General features: G+C 41.0%; 1 protein-coding gene across 1 annotated transcript; it reads right to left on the reverse strand.

The window, feature by feature from the left end:
• Nucleotides 1–25,012, reverse strand: dusp22a (dual specificity phosphatase 22a). The gene is made up of 7 exons (XM_062548567.1): nt 24,573–25,012; nt 23,577–23,610; nt 22,923–23,005; nt 22,309–22,358; nt 15,898–15,972; nt 15,411–15,582; nt 1–915 (listed from the first exon to the last, which is right to left on the reverse strand). The coding sequence occupies exons 1-7, from the start codon at nt 24,591–24,593 to the stop codon at nt 715–717; spliced, it is 636 nt and encodes a 211-aa protein (XP_062404551.1). The 5' UTR covers nt 24,594–25,012; the 3' UTR covers nt 1–714.
• Between the last annotated feature and the right edge of the window lie 316 nt (nt 25,013–25,328).

The raw sequence follows: 25,328 nt of genomic DNA on the forward strand, positions 1-25,328 counted from the left end.
CTGAGTATAAATAGTTTTATTTTAATTTAACAGTAAATATATATAATTTCAATTAAATTGTATAAATCATTATTGAAAAACAAAACAAATACATATATCTCATACAGCTGAATAAGTACCATACATTTTTTTTTTTTTTTCTGAAAAGATACCTTATAAAAAAGAATCGGATGATGATAAAAGTAGTGTGGCATCTGAGTAGAGTGTGGGAGTCTGTGAGTAAACCCCAAAACATGGCTTTTAAAGATCCTCTCTTCAGTTGGACACCATCTATCTGTTCTCTGGCACTTAGGCAAAAACCCCTTAACTTGTGTAACAGTGAGCGAATTCTTTTACCTCCCAGTCAGTGTTATTTACTCTTGAAGTCCTGGTTTTAGCAGCCAAACACAAACTAATCAAACTAATTTGCACATCCTGACATAAAGGAGGTATTATTCGGTGTGATCAATCACCTCAAAACACAACACATACTTAGTGAGGAGCATATGTAGGAAATACTAATGTTACATTCCGGTAGTGGTGTGTGGGTGTCCTATGTCAGAGGGGCTAAAGATCTCTGCGTGACTATCTTCAGATGCACAGTTGCTCTGTTCAACAGTTGGATTGGGGTGGCGTGGGGTGGGGGGGGGGGGATTCTGTGTTGACCTGAAAAAGCACCAAGCTAATCGCCGGCTCAACCCTGATCTGACGGAGGACCCCCCCATCTCCACCCTCTCAGCTCTTGCTGTCTGAGCCGTAGGCGTTGTAGGGCAGCGGGTAGACGCCGGAGGCCTGGTTCATCCACGCCGGGTCCCCCTCTCCCCTGCGCTCGCGCTCCTGCTGCTGCTGCTCAGCGAGCAGAGTGAGCAGGGCCTCCACCTGCTCCTGCTCCTTGAGGGGACTGGGTTGGTAACTCGCCTGCAACCAGGAGCGGTACTGAGGAGAAGCACAACAGGGAGAAGAGAGAGTGAGTTCCAAAATGGCCGAGGTCAAAATGAACACAAAATGTTGAAGTTTGGGAATTCCAAAATGGTGGAAAGTCAAATGAAAACAAAAACATCATAATTTTTTGATGTATCTACAGAGCTGTCTTAGGCCCCGATAGAGATGTAGAGATGTGAGTATTGAGAGAAAATGGAATTGATCATTCAGTTTAATGTTCTAATATGTGGTTTAATGTCTGCATTAGGCCCATATTCCAATGTGTGATTTAAAGCTTTGTCTTTCTCACTAGTGGGTCACTTTGACACACTAAAAGAATGATTCTAATGACCCTGTATGTATGATATCTGTACTGTTCCTAAACAAGGATAACATAATGCGTCAGGGGCGCATTCACGTCAACAACCACGGGTTAAAGTAGACTGAGTGTCTCCTGAAGTTTTCCACTGTTGTTGTATGATTATCTATCCTTGCTGTTGTGTATTTAAACCATGTGTAATTCTCTATCAAATCAGAGACGCATATTCTGGAGTACCCTGTGCTTCGTGTGTGCCTCTCTCCTGTACAGCTGTAATTAAACCCTGTATCCTGATTGTACTTCTTCGTGACTGGATCTCATGTTTCACTTTGGTACACAATATTTTTACCAACAGTTTCTGGAGGTTCTACCTGAGCATTGATTATATGGATATATTGAATTAAGGATTCTTCTGTTTTGAAAATTGAAACCTGATGTGTGTGATCCCTCAACACGCCGGAGAATTGCACTCGTGGTGAGTAGTACTGGTTTGTTCCTTTTAAGTGCTACATTCTGCCTTTGGTTGGGCAAAGGGAGATTCGGGTGAGTAGGGCCACTGTCTTTCTTAACCGAATAGACATTTGTTTGGGGATAGTTTTTGTTGGGTGGTAGTCAGCGTCAGTGACGGCTGAGCTATCGGCCCTGGGCATTAAGGTCTCCCCAGTAAGAAAGGAAATTTTGTGTGCGCGCACAGACGGGCCTACGTCAACGAATCTCCAAGGAGTGGCAACATATCTGGGTGTTTGAGAAGGATCACTATCACTGGTTTGCTAAATTAGACTCTGGCAAAGTCTATCTGTTAAGAACAGATCTGTTAAAGTTTGAGACCAGTTACGCTAAGATGGCCACTTGGGATGCAGGAAGGGTTCCATTGTCCATCCAGGTTGCTATGGCTATGATTGGTGATGATAAAGAATATGACGCAATTAAAACTGATATGGTTAAAGATGGCTATCAGACAGTTTGGGGCATTAGGAAAGCTTCTGAATGGGTTCTTCAGGTGAAGCCAGATAAAAAGAAGATGAAATATGCACGTTTTTTGGAGTATGTGTGGGCTCAGAAGTCTGGAGGACTGCTCCTAGAGCCCGATGGGCAACCTGTTTGTATACCTGAACTTAGAAAAGAGTTAAAAGAGGCTTCTGAGACAATGAGTAAATTAGTTGAGGAATTGTTGGGAGAACTCCCAGATGGCATTGAGGTAAATCCAAGGAGCCCTATTGAACAAGCCAAAGCTATAACTAGATTGGCAACGTACATTTTTAAACGTTCGAATGAGGGTGAGGGAATTAAGGCCATTGCAGAAATCCGAAGGCGTGAGCAGTCGGATGGGCCCAGGACACTCTGTGATGAAACAGGCAATCCTGGTTATCAAGGCTCAAGGTCAGGGCAGAGCGTGTACCGATGCATGCCCAGAGCCCCCACCGCTCCTCCTTCCAGTAGGGACTTTGTGCCTCAGATGGCTCCTATATCATATTTACCCCAGCGAGAACTTGATCAAGTTCACAATCTTGACACATTACTTGTTAGTAATGGACGAGCTGCAGGTATGGGACACTATGGATATCCCATACCTCTGAAAGCTAACGAACTTGGTGGTATTTTGCAAACAGTACCTCCCCTTAAGATGCAGGACCCAAATGTTGATTTCTGGGCTAAACTTAGAGATGCTACGGTGAGCTTTGGATTGTCTCCTGGTGATGTTATCACTGTCATTAAAGCTAAGGCTCCTTTGGGTTATGCAACCCGCTTTTCTGAAGGAAACTGGCCCAATAACATGCCAATTGATGATCCCTCTTGGGAAGCATATCTTACTGAATGTAAAACTGTGGCTCAAACAATCATAGGGAGAGGACACTACACTTATAGCTCTGTTGCCACTTGTGTCCAAGGCCCTAATGAGTCTTTCTCCTCTTGGATAACACGCTTCACAGAAGCACATAAAACTCTAGCTGCTTGTGTTCCAGAGACCCCAACACTTGACTCAATGTTTATGATCGAATCTGCATCTAATAACCTCAATAACAAGTACAAGCAGATGTGGGCAATAGGCCTCCCTCAGATACAGACATGGGCTCAGTTTATGGCCTGGGGCCAAAGAGCTGAATCTACTCAGGCCCACTTTGAACTAGGTAGAGGCAAAATAGCTGCTGTAGAGCACACCCATACCTCCCAGGGTAGGCATAAAGGGAAGGGTAAGAAAGGAGCTTGTCACCAATGTGGTCAAATGGGTCATTGGGCTAAGTATTGTCAGAACTCCCCTCAAAAACAAAAGCAAAAATCACCTGACACTGAGACAAACTCTCAGCTCATGTCTCTGCTCAAGAGCCTGGCTAGAGCCAATCTCAACCACTCTGATGATTAGCGCCAGGTGGCCTCCCTGGCAGGTTCACATTCTGACACTCGCCCCTTTGTTAGCGCGACTCTTGGAGGCCGGGATTGCATTATGCTAATTGACACTGGAGCGTCTGTCTCAATAACTGACTTTGATTTACCCATCACAAACAAGACTAACACATTTGAAGGGCTAGGTGGCTGTGTTACTTTTAATCTTTCTGAGCCTGTACCATTAACTTTTCCCCCTCTGTGTAATGTGTTTTGGATACAGATTTGGGTAGGACCCACTAATCTAGGCAGCATACTAGGAATGGATTTGCTGAGTGAACTTGAATGCTCAGTACTCCTCCCCGGCCGGGTGATGGATGGAGCACGGTTTGCATCTCCAGTTCCTATTATCACAGACAGACATAAAGGAATAGCTGCCCTAAAAGAAAGCCATTTACAAACCAACCCTGTTCTTAAGCTACTCATAACTCTGTTTCCAAGGCTTTGGACCACTGATAAGCATGCGGTAGGGTGCATACCAATCACACCAGTACGAGTTTCAGGGCCAATGCACAAACCAGTCAGGCAGTATCCTCTGAAGCGAGCTGCAGAAAAGGGAGTGAAGGAAATTGTTGAACAATTGGAAGTTGAAGGTGTAATTAAAAGATGCACCTCGCCTACAAATTCCCCTTTGTGGCCAGTTCCACGACCAGATGGGTCGTGGCGATTGACTGTTGATTACACAGCATTAAACAAGGTCACACCTCCCAGGCATGCTATAGTGGCTAACCCGGCCACTCTGTTGTCTCAATTAAACCCTTCATTCACTATGTTTTCTGCCCTGGATGTCTGTAATGGGTTTTTCAGCATTCCAATTGATGAAAGAGACCAACCCAGATTTGCATTTACTTGTGACAGCCACCAATACACCTTCCGAAGGTTACCACAAGGGTATGTAGACAGCCCCTCTATTTTTCACCAGGTATTGGCACAGGTACTTGCACCTGTGCGGGCTGACTTAACCTCCTCATCACTCCTCCTCAATTATTGTGACGATATTCTATTATGTAGTACCTCCCCTGACAAACACTTGTCAGAACTGACTCAATTGTGCCAAGTTTTGCAGGACCAAGGAATACTACTGAATCCCAAAAAGGCGCAGTGTGCTTTACCAGAAGTGACATACATGGGACAGAGAGTTGGGAACTCTGGCCGCCGGGTGATTCCAGAGAGAGTGAAGGCAATCCTGGCTCTCCCAAGACCAAACACAATCAGCGGGGTCCGCGAAATAATGGGTATGTTTAACTATGTCAGATTACACATTCCTGATTTTGCTGACATTTCACGCCCACTAGTTGACCTGTTGAAAGGTGGCCACCCTGGCCGTGCCCAGATCGAATGGTCTGCAGAGGCGGATGAGGCATTCACTTTATTAAAGCAGGCAATGGCTTCTTCACCTGTGTTGGCGCATCCTGACCCTGGTAAGCCATTCCACTTGTGGGCTATGCCCTCTGATACATTCTATTCCTCAGTTCTCTGCCAAACAAATCAACAAAGCCAGAAGCCCTACAGACCGATAGGATACTTCTCTTGCAAAACACCCCCTGCTCTGCAAGGTCAGCCTGCATGTGTACAGACTCTGGATTGTTTTGATTGGGCCTTGAAGGCCTCTGAACTCTACACAGGTTTTGCTCCAGTAATTCTTCACACACAGCACAGGTTTGTGAAGCTGCTGGGTGAAAGCACCATAAAGACTATCTCTGCGCAACGGAGAGGTAGATGGGAGACCAGCCTGTTTGATCCCAGAGTGTCCGTTCAGACCGAGGATGCCCTCATCTTTGGGAACGCACTGAACCATGCTGAAGGTGAGCCACATGATTGTGACTACATTATGATGAACCAAGCCGAGGCAAACGTGGGCACGGAGCCCATACCCGGTGGCAGGGACATTTTTGTTGATGGCAGCTCATACATGCGTGATGGTGAGAGACTGACGGGATGGGCTGTTGTTGAGGGGGATAAAGTTCTGCGGGTGGGGGCCCTGGAAAGGGGTGGTGCACAGGTGGCAGAACTGGTTGCCTTGTCTAATGCTTTAAAAATAGCTGCACAGTCGGACATTCCGGTTAATTGTTACACTGACTCTGCCTATGCATACCATGCGACCCATACCTGGGGTCCAGTCTGGAAAAGCCGCAATTACACTACTGCAGCCGGTGCACCGATTGCCCATAAGGCTGAAATTATGAAACTTTTTGATGCTCTAACACTCGTAACTCCCTCCAAGTGTTCTGTTATCAAGGTTACAGGACACAGTGTGCAAGTCGAGGACACATTGGCACAAGGTAATGATCTGGCCGACAGAGCTGCAAAGGCAGCTGCTTCAGATCACAAAAGGGGGAGAATAAGTGAAAACGGTGTTAGACAAACTAATGATAATGAACTTAACACACAGGCACCGCAGATAGCAACATTTTCATGTACAGAGTTGATAGACCTGTCTGATTTACAGAGAGCTTATCCAAGTACAAATGAATATCTTGACCAAATGATGTCTGCAGACTGCTGTTTCTCAGAACAGGGATTGTGGATGAAGGATGAGAAGGTTGTCATGCCACCCCCACTGGTGCCACTACTCTTACGAGATTACCACCAATTGGCTCATACAGGAGTATCTACAACTTGCACGTTGATTAAGGTACACTGGTATGTTTTTAATTTGATGTCGGAGATGGAACAAGTTGTGAAAACTTGTATCAGCTGTGCTAAGACGGCGCCATACACACACAAAAACAAACTGATAATGGGACATGATGAGAGACCTCACAAACCATTTACTCACATACAAATTGATTTTGTTGGTCCGCTGCCAAAGTCAGAGGGTTATGAATACTTGTTGGTCTGCATCGACAGATTCAGCCGTTGGGTTGAAGGTTTTCCATGCCGCAAGGCTACGGCAGACACTGTTGCAAAAATACTTTACACACAGATTCTGCCTCGTTGGGGATTTCCCCTGCAGATTGACAGTGACAAAGGCTCACATTTTACGGGAAAGGTTTTAACAACTGTCTTGAAGAATTTGGGAATAAAACAAAAACTTCATATTCCCTACCGTCCTCAGAGTTCCGGCTATGTTGAGAGCCACAACCGTGTGCTTAAGACTGGCTTAAGGGCCCGTCTGGAGCAATATGGAGGTAAATGGACAGCCCATTTACCTGTTGTATTACTGATACAACATAACACTCCAAACAGAACCACAGGCCTCAGCCCGGCCGAATTGATGTTTGGAAGAAATCTTACCCTACCACACGATCCTATCCTCACTGCTGAGGTGGGAAAGGACAGCCACAGGATTGTGTTGGAAGCGTATTGTCAGGACCTTTCAAAACTACTGCGTGATAAACAATTACTGGCAAGAATTAGACAGGATAGAAAAGATAGCCTGGAGATTGCCACAGGGCGCAGAGTTTTTCAAGAAGGCCACAAGGTCATGCTGAAAAGATTTGATTCAAAAGGGCCGCTTGAACCTGGATGGAAGGGACCATATGAGATTATTATGTTGACTGACACCTCTTGCTTCCTCTCTCTAGGTAACGGAAGGCATCGATGGGTGCACTTGTCACAAGTAAAACCATATGCATAACTGAATTTAAAGTGTGTTACAGATTTCAGAAAGCTGGCAAAAGGGAGAGGTTGGAACAACCTCTTCTGCACATCACCACACTTTCCTGTCCTGGACAGGCCACAGCCCTGTCCCGGCACACCTTTTGGAGGTGTATTGCCAAAGTTCCCACATCGCACTCAAACAAGTGGGATAGACCCGGCTACACACGCCCTTGAGGACAGCCTGTCTACAGAAGCAGGCACATCAAGGGGGATACACTTCAACGGTGAACACCGGTGTTGGCGGTTGCTCCACACTTACAACAGGGGATGCATTCCTACATTTTCTCAATGAAATTGGATCGACTTCTTCTAGTATAGCAGACCTGTGGTACCAACGGGGTAGAAAACGCCCTCCACAGAGTCTGAAAGGGGGAAGGGAAGTCCACCCAACCCTCAGATTAGAAAAAAAAAAAAAAAAAAAAAAAGAAACAGAAGAGGATTTGCCACTACAATTGAGAAGAACTGTCTCTGGTGAAGAGGATTTCGGTTAGGGCGACAACAACAAGGGTGTTGACCCCACACTGATAGCACACACATACAGTGGCCAGTCGCAAAGGCTGTTTTGCCACCTCACATACCGTAGCTTGCACTCTGTTTTTGGACGTTTTTCAGATCAATCTGTTGCATGAAGGACATTTTCAGATAAAGAAGCTACACTGATAAGAAGAAGGAAAAAAAGAAAAAAAAATGTTGATTACTGTGCTGTTTTGCTTGCTAACCTTCTTTCCTTCAGGACATGGGCTCTGGCCAGATGATATGATCCAGTTCAATTGTACGGCAGGGCACTGCCTGCCTCTGGATTGCCATGTCTATATTTTGGATTGTACAGGGGGATATGTGCGCATTAGTGAAACAGAACATGCTGTGACCTTTTCTAACGATATAGGTCACGTGTCAGTTCATTTCCCCTTTGGTAGTAATGTTCATACTCCATTCTGGTGCTATAGGGAATTTAATGCACCCAGTGCAAGACATACTCCTTGTGATGTTCCTGATTATATCTATAAGAATATTAAGCCAGGTATACAGTGCCATACGCGCCTTATGCCAGAAAAGTGTGAAGTAAAAGCTCCACCTACCAAGATACCTATGAAGAAGAAGGCTAGGGCTAAAATGGCCCTTCTGGCCATTCCGGACACAAAGGCTGCTGTCCCACCACCTGCCCAGGTAATCTCTAGTGGTCACCCTAGCAATTTAGCTCCTATTGATTCCAATGATGCTGAAAATTTGGCTCTAGTAATGTCTAGAAATGTAGCATCAAAATTGAATAAATCTGACTGTTACGTATGTCATCTGTTACCAACTGATGGGCGCGGATGGCCTATGTATGCTGCCCCTTATGGGCAAGACGATTGGTGGACACTTAGAGACTGCGATAATGGTCCGCTGACCAAGGTAGTGGATATGATGGCATTGGCAAAAGCTGGACGTTTCACCTGGCACCCTAAGTGTTCAGATGAGAATATTCGCATTGATTTGATAACTGATAGTTATACTACGGCACGTGCGGCAACCGCTGGCCAGGCCTTAGAGGATCTTTGCCGAGAGAATAAAACATTGCCATGTCAGTGGGATCCTGAAAAGGTAAGATTGACCAGTTGGACCCACAAGAAGTATCCAGCTCCTGGACTCTTGACTAATGATTTTGTAGGTACTTTTATTTACAACACATCCACAGGGTCTTGGCAGTGTGATTGGCAGTCCAGAGAGATTGTCACTCCATCCGGAACACGAATGAGTAAGCTCACATCTTACACATGTGGTTCTAAATGCATTAACCCCCCTCAATCTAAATGTCCAGAGAATAATGACCCAAGAGCTATTGCACCTATTTCAGCTATTTCTGTAACCTCACGAGTTTGCCTGTCCTTTAAGGGTACGGGACTGAAGTTAGGAAATTCAGAATGTGATAAACTCATCCCTGCGGAAAAACTCAAAACACCCTTAGCTGCACCAAAGTGGTCTGCATTTGCATGTGGTAACACTGCCTATGCTGCCATTCCGGCAGACGCCTCCGGGGTCTGCTATTTAGCCCACCTGGTCCCTCCGTCACGAGTCGTCTCTAAGAAGGAGGTGGAATCAGCTCCTGATGACTCACCTAAGCGTAAACGCGATATAGGGGAGACTGAGGAATGGTTAGGAGTCCTCTTTACTCCACTTGGTGTACGTGACCTACAGAAGGATGTTAAGGGACTTAGGGATGCCTATGAGAAAACAGAAAATGAAACTCTTAAAGCTATCCGGAATATACAGGTTGAGGTCACCCAGATTCGGGGAGTATCACTTGAAAATCGCATGGGCATGGATCTTCTCTATGCATCACGTGGAGGTTTATGCAGAGTTCTGCGACGTAAAGAGTGTTGCGTCTATATTTCTGATGCCTCTAAATCGGTTGATAATCTGAAAAGGGTGATACACCAATCTGAGGAGGAGATCCATAAGAATAATGGAATTATTCCAACCTCTTGGCAAAATGATATAGATGACTTTCTGAATAGTTTAAGGGGATGGACCAAATATATTCTTTTTGGCTTATTAGCTCTTGTTGTGATTATCTTGTTGATTTGCTGTTTGATTTATGGTAGTTGTTATTGTACACCAGTCATATGCAGGTGTTTTTCACGGTTAATTAAGAAATCTGTTGAAACTAGTCATGAACCTAGTTATGTACCTGCTTATTTGGATCTGAGTAACTTGGATGAAACAATTGTATAATCATATATATATTTTGTGTATTTCCTAGTGGTGGTATTTAATGAATGTTCCAGCCAATAAGGCTGCAAAAGGGGGACTGAGAGAAAATGGAATTGATCATTCAGTTTAATGTTCTAATATGTGGTTTAATGTCTGCATTAGGCCCATATTCCAATGTGTGATTTAAAGCTTTGTCTTTCTCACTAGTGGGTCACTTTGACACACTAAAAGAATGATTCTAATGACCCTGTATGTATGATATCTGTACTGTTCCTAAACAAGGATAACATAATGCGTCAGGGGCGCATTCACGTCAACAACCACGGGTTAAAGTAGACTGAGTGTCTCCTGAAGTTTTCCACTGTTGTTGTATGATTATCTATCCTTGCTGTTGTGTATTTAAACCATGTGTAATTCTCTATCAAATCAGAGACGCATATTCTGGAGTACCCTGTGCTTCGTGTGTGCCTCTCTCCTGTACAGCTGTAATTAAACCCTGTATCCTGATTGTACTTCTTCGTGACTGGATCTCATGTTTCACTTTGGTACACAATATTTTTACCAACAGTATGTAGACCACTTTTGCATGCTGCTTAGTCACTGTTTGAGAAGGGAGAGTATCTGCTTGCATATTTCTGAATCGTACAGGCACCTAATGTTGAGCATTTTAGTATCCATTTGCATATCCAATGTTTTGAAATAGTACAATACAGTACATCAGTGTGTGTGCGCTCCAGAGGAAAACCTATGACCAGTGTCTCCAGAGAAAAATGCCAAATGTATCATTAGCCTTTCAGACCACCAGTGAACTCAAAAGGATCTCTGTTCATCTAAAATGTAGTCATCATCTTCTTGTGAACACAGCTGAGTCACTTGTGAAGCCCAAACAAACCTTGTTTCTCCAACTTTGTTCACATAGAACATGTCTATGCACAGACAGGTTGGACAATCATTGGATTCTGAGAACTGGCTGAGCTGTCAGCTGCCCCCCCCCCCCCCATACTAGCCATACTAGAGTCATACTAGCTTTGGTCAGTCTGGTTGGACAATTATTGGAGTTTGACAGCTGATTGTGCTGGGAGTTTGGGCTGCTTGTGAACTGTTTGTGCCATAAATTCAACTGCAATCTTGATGATACTATAGACCCCCCAAAATCCACTCGCTTGCTCACTCACTCACTCACTTGCTCGCTCCACAATCGGAAGGAAAGGAAAAATAAAGGAGGAATAGCAATTGATTAGGCTGATCACCACACTGCTGTTCCCTCTCACATCCAATAACTGCACTAAAGTCTTCTAAACTCAAACTGGCATTCTATCAATCTCATCCAAAATTCCATGGCCGTGTCCAGACATGGCTCAACAGTACCAGTGCTGGATGATAGGTAAGATGCTTGATGTCTTACCTAAATTCCCATTTTTCTTTACAAAAATAAATCACTAACAAATCAAAACAACGAGGCCTACTTCCCGTCTCCTTGTTTTCTGATGCGTAGTAGAATGTAGTAGGTGGAGGAAACTCCCTGGTTCCATGCCAAACATTCCTTCACAGAAGAACCCACTCACCCCTTTAAACTACCCACTCCCTTTCAAGTATTCCCGTTCCCCGGCTCATCAGGACTTCCGCTAGCTCTTGCCCATATTTGTACGATAGAGATTTCTGAATGATGAAATCTGTTCATCAATAAACCTTCTAATAAAATATGGTATATACACTTCTTGAGGAATTATTTTGAGCTTGTATACAGTGACACACTAAAGAGAAAGTTAGTTGTAAAATTATTCACAAACAGATTAAGATATTTGGTTTAAATCAGTTGAACCTGACTGGAAATAAAGTCCCATGAAGTCACCACATATACATACACAACACACACACACACACACACACACACACACACACACACACAAATTCTACTCACTGCTACTGCACTGTTTTAGCGGAATATGAAAGTGAAAGTGACAGTTGGTACCATCATTAACATTGGCATCAGTGCAATAATGTGAAGTATGTGACCATTGCGAAATGTGGAACAGTTTCTTTTTCTGGAAAAAAATGACTATTTAACCTTGTTCCCAAAACTAGGGACTTGCTTAATGCCCTCAAAGTATTATTACAGTATACCAGTGTTTCTCTGATCTGTTAATGAAATATAGGCTGTTTCTCATACAAAGGGACTCTTTAGGGCTTTATAAAACACCAAAGCGGAACATTACACATATTTTTACCCATGACATACACAGACTACCACACATTATGTAGGCTACATACTGTACATTTCCCTATAACCTGTGAAATCATACAGTCAGATTTTGAAAACCACTGTATTGGTTGAATGAATTGCCTTGTTACTTAAATGATTTACACTCAACATACTTTACTGAAGTTAAAACACATTTTTCTCAGTGCAGCAAGTCAAACGTGTTTTAATTGGGACCGTTTCTTAATTGTGACTATGACCACAATCTAAAACAAAAAAGACTATTTTATTTATTATATCATTTTAGTCATCCCAGTTATGTTCAGAGGATGATATACTGTAGGATGTAAATATTTCCTTCATTACAGTAAGATATATGTTTTGGGGTTTAGGTGACAGTGGGGACGGTTTTAACTCACACCTACGCAGTTTCTGTGCAGCACAGACACCACAGTTCTCTACGTTGGTGTGTGCATGTCAAGACAGGCCAATAACAGCTGCTGCTGGGAAACGAAGTGTCGTAGCGCTTCTGTTTACCTTTACAAAAAGTAAACGTCTGAGGTTTACGTTTACAAAAAAAAGGTGTGTTATTGGCAGCTCTATAGAGTAGGTGATGATTTCATTTCACTGTTCCAAGATGCGTATTTGATTACTGTGTTTACCATGTTCTCCTCAGGCCCCAGAAAAAAAAAAAGTTTTTATCACCACTTTATGTTCTTGTACGGAAGCATGTTGCATTTATGAAAAAAAAAAAATAATTGTGGCCCTGTTTTCTGAATGAACGGATTATTTATCTTGTTAATTCATAAAACAAATCAGATAAATAACCTGTTAATTCAGAAAAACAGAGGGCTCAGTTTTTCTGAATTAATGACTTCATTATCTTGTTCATTCAGAAAAACCAAGCTTGCCCTGATGTCACTGCTGCTATGATTAGACTACTGATAAATAGTCTCAATGTTGTGCTGTTCTTGATGGCTATTGCTCATGAACATAATGCAGGCTATGACAGTCTGCTTTAAAAGAAAGTTAGTGTTAAATCAAGCTGGCAAAACTATAGTTTTTAGATGTTTTCTGGGATTATAACTGGGATTAAGACTTCGGCAGGCATCCACTTCCCTGTAATCAAAGACTGTAGCCTGGTGAGCCTGTCCTCGGAGATACAGTGTGTACGCACTGCAATGGTAAATCCTGGCTAACTTTTCAATTTCATTGCTAAATTTGAAGGCAAAAAACCCAAAACTTATTTTTTTGCTCCGGTAGCCTACAACCCCTTTGTCAGCATCCTTGTTGCCTGTGTCAGTAGGGAAAGGAGTGCTGGCTGCACACAAGCGCAAATGGAGTGCGCTCACCCCGCTCTCCAGATTAGCCTACCACCTCTTTGCTTATAAGAATAGATCTGAATCGGTGGCGGTGATCAACATACTGTACATTAATAAAACTCTGCTACCCTTTACATTTTCTCCGACACCGAACTTCCCGTAATGTTATAATATAATAATAATATTGCTATTATTGCAGGATCAAGTTCATGTACAGTTAGAGATTGTTTTCTGAATTAACATCATACTGTCTCAGAAGTCTCAATTCAGAAAATTCAAGCCTGTCCTGAGATAATCAACTCATTCATTTTGAAAAACTGGGCTGTTTTTTCTGAATTAGAGAGACAGTTAACTCAATAATGCAATATGTCTCTGTGCTTCTGAAATCAAGAACAAGATGAAATTAAAACTGCGGTGTTGAATATTTTGCACCGGCGTGTGATGTTGCAACCCTATCAGAACACGTGATGATAAATCTGAGTCTATTGCAATTTCAGCACTTCCCCCAAGTTCCCCCTCATGCGCTTGAATTCACACGCTGCTCTGAGCACCCAGAACCACCAGAGCCACAGTCCAGGGGCAGGCTAACTGCCATCAGCCTCGCCCTGCCACTGGGAGGATTAGTCACCTTAGTGCTTGCTGTTGGTGTAGGCGCTATGGGGATGTCAATCTAACATCAATCTAGGGTGCATTTGTGGATGTTAACAAGACCAAAATGACATCAAATCGGTAGAGTTTTGAGTGAGTAATTATTTCCTTGGATCACTTTTCAGTGACTGCTCCACCCTACACTGATGCTTAATCAGATTACAAATTCAGTAGTTGCCGACACAGTACTTTACATTGCATTGCATACACCCTTAGTACTAATCCTAAAACGTGACTTTCTGCTAAATCTAGAGTGCACTGATCAAAGATCATTGCAGGTCTTCATAATTCACTTTCACCTCAGACTAAAAATAAAAACACAACTCACAACTCTACTACACAGCAGCCCTGGCTACACACAGCCACTGGTTCTACAAGTCACTGCAGTGTAACAGCAAAGCGTCAGTAGAGACTGTTTGGTGAAGGGCTCAAAATAACTCAAATAATGTCAACAGGAAACCGTTTTTCTCACCCTCAGGTACGAGGTGTGAAGCAGAGTGAACAGTACAGTCGACACTAGTGAAGTACACGCCGCACACTGCCATGACCAAAGTGCAGACAAAACTGGAGATGGACTCTGACGTGGATCTCGATTCAGTTTCACTTTGAGAATATTAACACTGATTGCAGAATTGGTTTCTTTTAAATAAACATGAAGCAGGAACGCGTTTGATGAACAACGAATCCTGCTGAGGTAATGATTCTGAAGAAACACAAATCTGTAAGCACAACGAGCTCTCCCAGCCCTTCACAGCTGAGGAGTGACCAATGGCTTGCACACGGATGCAGGAAGCATGCTGCTGTCATTGTTGTGTGCAAGCGGCTCAACGCAAAGATTGACACGTGCATGAGTGTGTGGGCCTACTTTAGCCTAGGTATTTATTTTCGTAATAAGGATCTTGAAAGAAAGTGACATATTAGGCATATTTTGTGTGTATGCTAACTGTAAGTGACTGGCCACATCATTGTTACTGTATCTCAAAGTGTGTTTGTATTACTCCATCTGATGTGTTTGTCACTTCCTTGATGAAGCCATGAGGCGAAGACCAGCTAGTTATCAGTAAATGGGTTGTTAAGATCGATGAGTAAAAGGGGCAACAATCTTTCTGGAATTTATGTGAAACATTATTCATGATCAACAACCATGGCAGGCCTAACTAAACATTGGAGAGTGGCGCTCGCTAATGATATAGTTATGCTACTACGTTTTTTTTAAGATTTTGAAATAACAGTTGTTGCGTGTACATTTTCTTTTTGTGATTTTGTGCGCCCCTCGTGAATGGAGTGCCCTTCGCAATAGTCTAGATACTGCCTATGCCTATGGCCAGGTCTGTTGGTATACCTCTGAGACTTGTTTCATCTGGAACTCCTGAAGTTGCTGCTGGAATCCGTAGTTTGGGCCCACAAAGGAACGCACAGCCTTGACCGCTGACAGGCAGTCCTCCCAGCCGTAGTTGGTGACGGTCATCAGATAGGCCACAACCATGGTGGTACTACGGGACACCCCTGCCAGACTGGGAAAGGACACTTTTCAGATGAGGTCACAAAATCCACAGTAACAGTTTCTGACATCGATAGGAAAGTGATAGTGCCAGTGGTGTGTCAGAGTATGACCAATTCATATATATACTGTATATATATATATATATATATATATATAATATATATAAAACATAAAACATATGTTGTATTATTTCATGTTTCCTTTTTACATATTCCAGACAGCAGAATAATGATAAAGATGAAATGATGAATGTCCAGTATCTCTACACAGTACTATTGAATATGTGAGTAACCCAATCATATCTATTAGGGATCTGGGTACTTACCAATGCACAAGGCAAGCCCCTCCGTTTAGTCGACACTCATGGATGAAACTGATACACTCTTTGAAGTGTTGTGACCTAACAACACAAGAGAATTCAACAGGAATCAAAACCATGGAGAGTCACACACACTGGTCAGACTTATGCTATATTATGTCAAAATTAAGATGATAACAAACACATCATTTTTACATTTGAACAATTTGAGATTTTCATAATTAACTTCCCAAGTCATTTAAACTGGAGTGTTACAACGGAGCATATTTCAATGTAGAGTCCAGACTCAGACTGCCCAGGCCAGAGGGCTGACGTCACTACTGATACCTGTTTTTCCATTCAAACTCCATTTCAGTTTCAATTGAAACTCCTGCTCAAAGCAAAACATGCTCAAAAATTCTGTGGGTAATGGGCTTTTTGTTGGAATGGCAAAGACACAAAATGTTGACATGTATATTCTAATAAATAACCGTTCTTCCTTATTTTCTTGTATTACATCATGCCCGTATGTCAAATTCTAACAAAACAAATGACCATGTGTATGACTTTAACTGATGAACTTTCAAAAACATTACACGAAAGAAAAGGGAAAAAGGGGAAAAAATAAGATCATCAAACACCACTACAACAACATCAAGAATCAACAAGAATCATTGTGAAATGTGTGTATTGCACAACAACAGGGGCCGTATGGTGAAGATTCCATTGTTCTTCAAGGTTTAGGGGTGGGTTACTCAATCATCCTCAACAGTAGACAGTTGCAAAAATAGATGGATCACCACTTTTGTTAGCGGAGGAATTCTACGTTTTTTGTTAAAAAAGAAGTGCAATCAGCACTTTTTCATTTGTTGTCCGGCCAGAGATTTCCGGTGTTCTTGTTCAATGTGCAGAACATATTTCATGTGGTCACTATTTGTGGTTCTCTGAAAACCTTTAGCAACGGTAGGGGAAGAAACCTCACTTTAAAGCAATGCAAATGCTTTGCAAAGTGACTTGGTTATGTTGGTCTGAATTTGAAGCAAGTAGTCTTTCTGGGGGAAAAAAATGTATGATCATTTGTTTTGCTCTAATATGAATGACAGGCAAAGTGTTCAGTCTGATTTGTCAAATGGATAGACAAAACATAATTGTGATTGCTGATATACCAAATATATATAAAAAGCTTGCACCATAATAGACTTTAGATTTATCCTAACATTTAGGGCCCTATGAACTGCATCAATTGTTGAGAGCCACGTGACCATACCACTAAAACTGTGTACAGTATCTGACCATCCATCGATCAATCTTTTCCATGAAATCCATAAAAATCAGATTATGAATGATTACTTCCTGTACAACCTGCTATGCAGGCCTTACTTAAATTTCATATAAATAATTAAATACACATTTAACCTTTTAAGTATTTAACATATAAGGCTTAATTCAACACCTAAAACTAAAAAATGTTTCAGTTCAAAGTCAGTATGAATAAAGACATCTAGTTAGGGTCTATCCAGTTTCATGAAAAGGGGAAGGAAGAATGTGTTGTTGATGTATTTCATATGAGACAGGATCTAGTATCCATGTTATGAGTCACCAAAAATACATGGTAACCAGGGCCATGTTAGCTGCATAGCTGCACCCAATTCCTCGAAGCTTCATTCGAGATAAAAGGTAATAAAAAAATATGATGTAAGTGTCAGCTTGTGGTCATACTGTAGGATAAAGTGAACCGCTACACTAATAAGTTGTCTTTTATTCAAGTGAAAGTGAACTGAGCAATGTGTAACATGTACCTGGGTGATACGATGGTAATTACTGTGTGCACATTTACTACACCAGGGATGGGCAACTTTGATGTTAGGGCCAATGGGTCACACCTATTTTATGATTGCTGTCAAATGGCCAGATGTGACTGTGCACTTTCACTACTGGGATATAGGCGAATTAAAGCTACCATTTTAGAGAAGAATAAAAATACAGGCTACAGTAGACCACGTCTGTAATGTTTATTACACCAACATGCATTAATTTAATAATTTCTAAACTCAATTGCATTTTTAATATTGCTTCTATTCATAATAGTCATTACAAAACAATAAGCATGTTTATCCTCTGTAATGGGTTATTGTGGCTCTGGTAAAAAGGCTCTGTTGTGTAGCTTTACCTTGAGCACGGCTACAATAGTGGCTCTAACAGCTCCAGTGTAGTTCTAGCCTGCTTTTAGTTATCTTTGTGGGTGGTGTTGTCGTGACAACTTAGGTTGAAATCTTTCAAGACTTTGCCTTTGAATTCTGTGATAAGTTTTCTTTAAAATCGCTCATAAGTTTTTGTCTCTCTTCCTCACTGGCTGTAGTGAAGAAAGCTTGAGCCCGCTTGGCTTTTATATAGGAAACACCCTCTATTGGTGGACCATATCATTACAATAAGGATACAGATGTGGTAAAAACCTGTGAAACCAACAATGTAATAATTTGATCATTGATCCGTGGGCCACATTGACTGAGGACAAGGGACGCCAGTTGCATCTCTGTACTACACATTGGCTGTTTAAAATGGTACAGCTTGTGAAGTTGTGAAGTATATCAATGGTATCTGTGGCATCCTTATTTATAAATAGCATCAAATGTATTCATTCTCAGCAAAACTGGCACAACAAAACCATTCTTCACATTTATCTCTATACAATGGTTGTTTGCAGACTGTCTTGATATTAGTTAAGTCTCAACCAACAAAGACACAGAGGTTTAGTTTATCCTAAGCAAATCTGTTAAAATAAAATACAAAAATTCCACACTGACTGTAAATAGCAAGATTAACACATGCATAGCCCTTTTGTTTCTGTAAGGATTTTTTTTATTATAGTAATCTGTTTCCTTATGCCGGACTTTGTCTTCTTTGAAGTAGTTACCATGGACAAAAACTTGTGGCCAAAACTTCAGCTACACACAACACATTTGGTACAGTAGGTTTGGAAGGTGTGTAACTCCCCAATTCCAAAGACGAACAACTTTCACATGTAGCACACTGCATTAGCAACGACCCACCGGAAGACGCATTTGGGATTTTGTGTGTTGTGACAATTGATCAACTTTGACGCCTTTCTCTTAGACGATTCATCCGATTCATTGCCAAGTTGTAAAGTGCAATGTTGACATGACGAATTAAAATCGCCAAATAAACAGGAAATGTGTCATGAACAACATCGGTTGACATGGCTCAAACTTCACATGTTATTAATTATTTTGGTCATAATGATCTTCGTATATCCAAAATGCACGTCTAGGATAGCATCACAATCTGGCATAAGAAGGAATGGTTATCACGCCAATGGCACATGATACATTTGAACACACTTCTCCTAGACTGTTCATCTGATTCATGCCAAATTTAGTATACATGATGCAAGATGGGGATTTTTGAGATGTTTAAATGGTGAATTTAATATTCCCGCAAAATAAACAGAAAATATGTCAACTGTACTAGATCCTAGATGTTTCATTAGATTTACTCCACGTTGTGGAGAATAACTCAGCGGACCCACTGGTGCTCGGGCCCATCATCGCCGCTTGCAGCTATATTCTATTTGTCAACTGAATTCAGGTGAGCATTCGGAGATGTCCTTAAGGTAAGGTTCAACACTACAATCTACTTTACTGCTTGCATTTATCACTGCCGAGTGTCTGTGGTACTCATTTTTTAACAACTTAATCAGTGTCCAAAAACAAGTCAAAATCTGAAGTGCTACACAAGTTTTTCTAAAAAAAAAAAAACCTCTGGTTCCTGTAATACATCACCATTAAAGCTAACTTTGATGAGTTTTCATACAGTTTTGCCAACATCTAGTTCATGAGTTGTTTAATGTGTCATCTAAGATTCAGTCTGTCTGTCACTTTGTAGCAGTTACTTATCTAAATATCTATCATTCACTATCTTCTGGCTTTAGGAAATAAAACTGTATGTACTTACTTTAAAACACAATTCAAATTAAAGAAGACATCTCTAGATTGATACCACTCTGCATTGACCCTTGTTTGAGATAGGCCTCAAAGGTACGATCTAAAATCAAGTGCTATAAGTGATATGCAAAAATGAAGACCCTTAAACCACGTTTAAGCAGGGGGTAAAGGAGAGGAGGCAAACTGTGAATTTAAGAACCTCAAACCACAACACACTAAGAATCTTTGCACAGACGGAGCCGTTCGAGGAAGCCCTGTATGGTTCCCTGACCTGACAAGACGTGACTGCCTGGTGAGTGCATGGTCACTGGCCAAGATATGAGCTGATAGGCAGACCGTTATCCTGCTTTTTGAGGCCATGAGGATTGTGACACAGAGTTTAGAATAGACTCCAGTCACCCCCAACTCTGCCTGGTGATGGCGGCTTCCTTCCTCCCTGCACCAGGACAGTTGATTGCAACAGGGGAGTTTATCCTTCCAAAGGCCATATCCAGCTCTTCACTAGCTAAACAACTAAGGGGATGATGTGCGTACATTAGAGTGCAGCGTAAACTGAGACTTTGCAATTCTGCAGAAAACGCACTGTTCCTTTTCATTTTAAATTGACTGTTTTAAACTTGTAGTTGATCATGTAATCAGTGTATGTCGTCATCCATAACCCTGTGATCTGCAGCGCCCACCACTGAATTGAATTGTTCAATCACAAGCACATTTTAGTCCAATGCAACCGCCAATTTAAATGAAGAGAATCAAAACCTTAGCAATCAGGAATGAGATAAGCCTCAAGAGATAGACTCCAAAAACTGACTGTTTGTGAAGCTATAACAGGCCTATGATTCAATAGTGTAGAAGGAATCTACATAGAGAAGTGGACACAAAAAAGAGATTGCAAAACACAACATGCTTAAGATGCATAAAAACACACAAAGGAGCAGATTTTGAGCTCATAATACTGATTCCAATGCATCTTCACGCATCTTAACCACAATCTTGATTACAAAATGGTGAAAAAACAGATGTGTGCTGTCACATAGGTAATCAGTCACTATTTGTGGTGATCCCACCATCATTTTGTCCTAAACTCCCTCATTTGAATGCTGAATAAAATAAATAAATCATAAAAAAAATCCCATAACTTTCAATTTTCACTTCAGTAGCAGACTGAATACAATTTAGCCATGTGTGGTCAGTTCAATGTAAACCATGTTTTTAGACATGCTCCAAAAAACCTCCAAAAAGGGCTCTGAGACAACATCATCAACACGAAAGTAAATGGATGTTCATCAGACCATAGCAAACGCAGCTGTCTGTTTCCTTACTGTGATGAGGCTTTTTTGTCTTTAATTCACAATGACTAAGGCTAAGCCTCTCAGTCATAAGTTTAATTCAACGGAAAAAAAAAGAGTCACAAGTCAGTCTATAAAATCAGTACCAGTATTTGAGGAAGAACTTTACTTTACAAAATCATAAACCAGCGTGAAATGGTGTAAAGCCATTAACATTTAACATTTTATATAATCACTTAAATAGAAAAGTTATCAATACCAATATCAATTATCAATAGAAAATTATCAATAAAACTGAATATATTCTAATATATTAGTGATTTTAAAGACGGCTAATAGTTACTTTCCCAGTATCACCTGAACAAATGTGATGCTTGCAAAAATGCTCTAAATATTATATCATTTGTAGAAAGAAAAAAAGAATTCAGTACAGTTATGCTGATTTACCACAATATAACGGTATATAGACAGCACATAATTTATGAGGTTTACCTTTCGCACTTAAATAATGATTTTAGTCTTGAAGTCAGTCAGGTCAATTAAGACTTCATATTGTTTACAACCTTTTCATTTGTGAATATTGAAATACACCCACCAGAAAATCTGGCACTACATGTGCAATATTTTGCGTTCATTCATGTCTCCACATTTTTTGTGTCATGGTTTTCCCTACTGTCTTTCTCTCACACTAAATTTCTTTATCAGACCTTAAAGAGTAATCATATAACCATGTATATTCCTTTATTATGATTAAGCATTTCTTCAGATATTTTTTTGTCTTTAGTACTCAATATGACACAGTCAAAAGTTTAACTCCACTCAAAAACAGTAAATCAGTCTGTAGACTCAGTACCAGCCAATATTTGAGGAAGAACTTAACAGAACGGAACTTGACAAATCATAAACCCAAGTGAAACTGGCTTAATTACAGTCAGGGAGGTTTGTTGAAATACAAGGATGGGGTCTCACTGAGCCATGACATTAACCCCTAACTTCTAATGAACACTTTTGGTCAGCATTATAACTAAAAACACTTACAGTAAGTACATATACTTTGAATCAAATTTCATTAGCCAGTGCTTAGGAATAGTATATTTGTGTTTTTGTTTATGTGTGCATGAGTTTGTTTGACTATGTGTATGTCCGTGTCCTTGCCTTTTAACTGTATGGTGTGTGCGTGATACACTCACAGGTTCTGACTTGAGGCATCAGCTGCATGAATACAAAGGTATGTCATATCCTGTGGGGAATTATCAGGGAGAGGAAAGAAAAAATATTCGAGACGTCAATTTCATACAAATAAAAACACATAGCCATCAAACACCTATAAACTAATACACTGACTAGTGAGCACTGAAGTAAGCCATTTCAGGAGCTACATTGCTTAACATTGTTAGAACATATTAAAAAATAAATCGTTCTGAAAGCACAGATATAAAGAACCCTATCCATGAGACCAAAGATAAAGAAAGATCTACTCAATGACCTGTGTGAACTCTTCCCTAAGCCTCCAGTGGAAGGTAGTGAAGATTACCCTAATGAAAAAGCTTTACCACCCCCAAGTGGTCAAACCCTTCCGCTACACAATCATGAGGATATTCAATATTTGGATCAAAGATATTTAAGAGAATTCCAAAAAGGCATTTGCAGTCCATTAAAAATCAAATTGCATAATCACAACGGATTTCAATTAAGCAATTTAATCTAAGGACAGGAACACTGCTTTTTTCTTTGCAAAGCAAGTGAAAGTTACCATATAAGGTTGAACTCACATACAGTATATCATCTTGGCTAAAATACTCACCTCTAGGACTGGCTTGGCATTGTTGTACACTGAGAGAATGTGTGTAATCCCGTTCTTGGAAAGGCTGTCTACATTCTCTGAATCTGGGGAAATGTTAAAGGTAACATTACAATTTATGAAGAACGAACATTGGCAAACATTTATAATCACAAGCAGGACATTGACATCAACATAAATTTATGTTGATGTCAAGACACTTATTCTTATATGTCAACAGTATTAAAGAGCATGGCTTTACACAGGGAAAAAGAGTAAGCGATGTCTATCGGACCCTTGGTAGTATAGAAAAGACCTATCTCTAATTTGGCCATGGTACCTGACTTGAAAGTCATAAGGCCTCTCCTCTCATCTATTTAGAGTTGACAAACTGCAACAAGATCATCTAGTGAAATCATAATCAGAGCAGCTAAAATTAGTAACATGGCAGAGGCATCTGTAATCTGGAAGAGAGCGGACAGATGGGTTGGGATGATTGAAAACAGAAAATAGGCTACTATAGCCTAGCTGTAATTTGTGCTCTATATACTGTATGTCTTTCACAATTAATCCATTAGGCCTACTTTACGAGAACTTACACACACTGATACTTGAAATGTGATTCCTATTCTATAATAAGTTTTACAATAAAAAATGAGGGAAGCTCTGTCCACTTACCCCTTATATTTCCAAGATAAAGGCCATCAACGACCTATTGGGAAAAGGTAGAGATCAACAGACAGTAGGCATGCTCATACCTTGCATGCAAACTTTTTACATTAATTGAAACTGGGAAAAAAATAAATAAATAAAGAATTGCATCATGTAAGCCTGCAAGAAATGTCTTGAGGCCAGCAAAGGGTGAAGGATGGCAAAGACAACAAGGAAGGAATGAATGAAATTGCAACTGCAGATAATAAACATTGAGCATAAGATTATTCTTAAGATTTAGATTGAGCATAAATGGGACATAGACGTGGCCTAAATTATCTGTAGCGTCATGAAGGGAATACCTCTGTTGACTAAATGTGAGTCCCTGGCTCAAATTTCTGCAAATGTACCAAAGTGGCTTATCTGATGTAGGGCCTACAGCCTACTTATGCAAACCATCACACATTGAATTAACTCTAACAAACATCAATGACTTGACAATGAATTGATGCACCTCGGTATTATCACTAGGGCTGGGGTCTCTGACTTACATTGGTTAGTGGCCTTTAGCATAGGCTGTGTTACTCTCTCTTTTGGACATAAACCAGTGTTACACACTTGCTAAGCAACAGCACAACACCCTGAGCAGAAAGCATTTCATAGCCTATATAAAACAAGTCACATAACTCACAATCCACCAAACACCTAAACAGATCACAATGCTGGTATGGTTGTATGCCATCTATGGTTGTATGCTACCAACTGAATCAGGACTTTTGAAACGCACTAAATGTTAGAGCTAGACACTGGATATGAAAATCAGCACTGACTGTAAACAAATGATTCCGCTACTTCCTCATATTAGTCATGGCTACGTCAACACCACAGAACAATAGCCTATTTGGTAGCATATGCTACATATGAACACTTTAACAGTTTAAAATAAACCTGGGGTAGCCTTACCAATGCGGTTCTGGACAGAGAAACACGACATCATTGTAAAACCCCACCGTTATTAAATACCTTATTCATTCCGTTCCCCATGGCTTCTTAAGAGTTAATGGTAACGTTAACCTCTGTTTGTTTTGATGTGCGTCAACAGCTGTTTCACTTTTTACATGTAGCTTCACACAGAATAAAAAGAACGTCCTACAAAAACATGTAGGCTACTTTCGTTTCGACGTCAGTAGGTAGCCTCTGCCCCGCATGTCTTAACGGGACACCGCTGATAAAGGTGGATCGATTGAAAGGCTGTGCGCTCAGTCACAAACGGGCGACCCTCAGAATAAAGTCCGAACGACTAGCGCCATAATGCTGCCCCACTAGGCTTCTTCCGGATCACTGGAGTGATTACATCGTTCCAACCAGCACAGACTTCATGACATCAGAATTTGTATTTTAACTCCTGATGCACTGGTCCCGTGGTTAGGCGCTCTAAAGTCTTTGCAACACCATAACACTGTGCGTATACGCAAATGTAATTCCCATATAGACATCAAATCAAGGAGCTAAACATTTTCCATAAATCGTATTTAATCGTTCAATGATGACGCATGGTGTGACGCAATGATATTGACCAAGGTGGACGGCAGAAAATCTAGGCTGCCATGCCATTAAAAGGCCACAACCCCCATTTGCCATCAAGCAGCACAGCCTATCATTTGAAACAAAACACATAGGTTTAACAATTGAGGGTCTGTGAAACAAAAAAAAGGCAAATCTATTTTGGATTAAAATGTGCACCTTTCATATTATGTTTGTTAATATTTTATTAAGAAT

Source organism: Sardina pilchardus, chromosome 11 (genome assembly GCF_963854185.1).
Source record: "Sardina pilchardus chromosome 11, fSarPil1.1, whole genome shotgun sequence".
NCBI lineage: Eukaryota > Metazoa > Chordata > Actinopteri > Clupeiformes > Clupeidae > Sardina > Sardina pilchardus.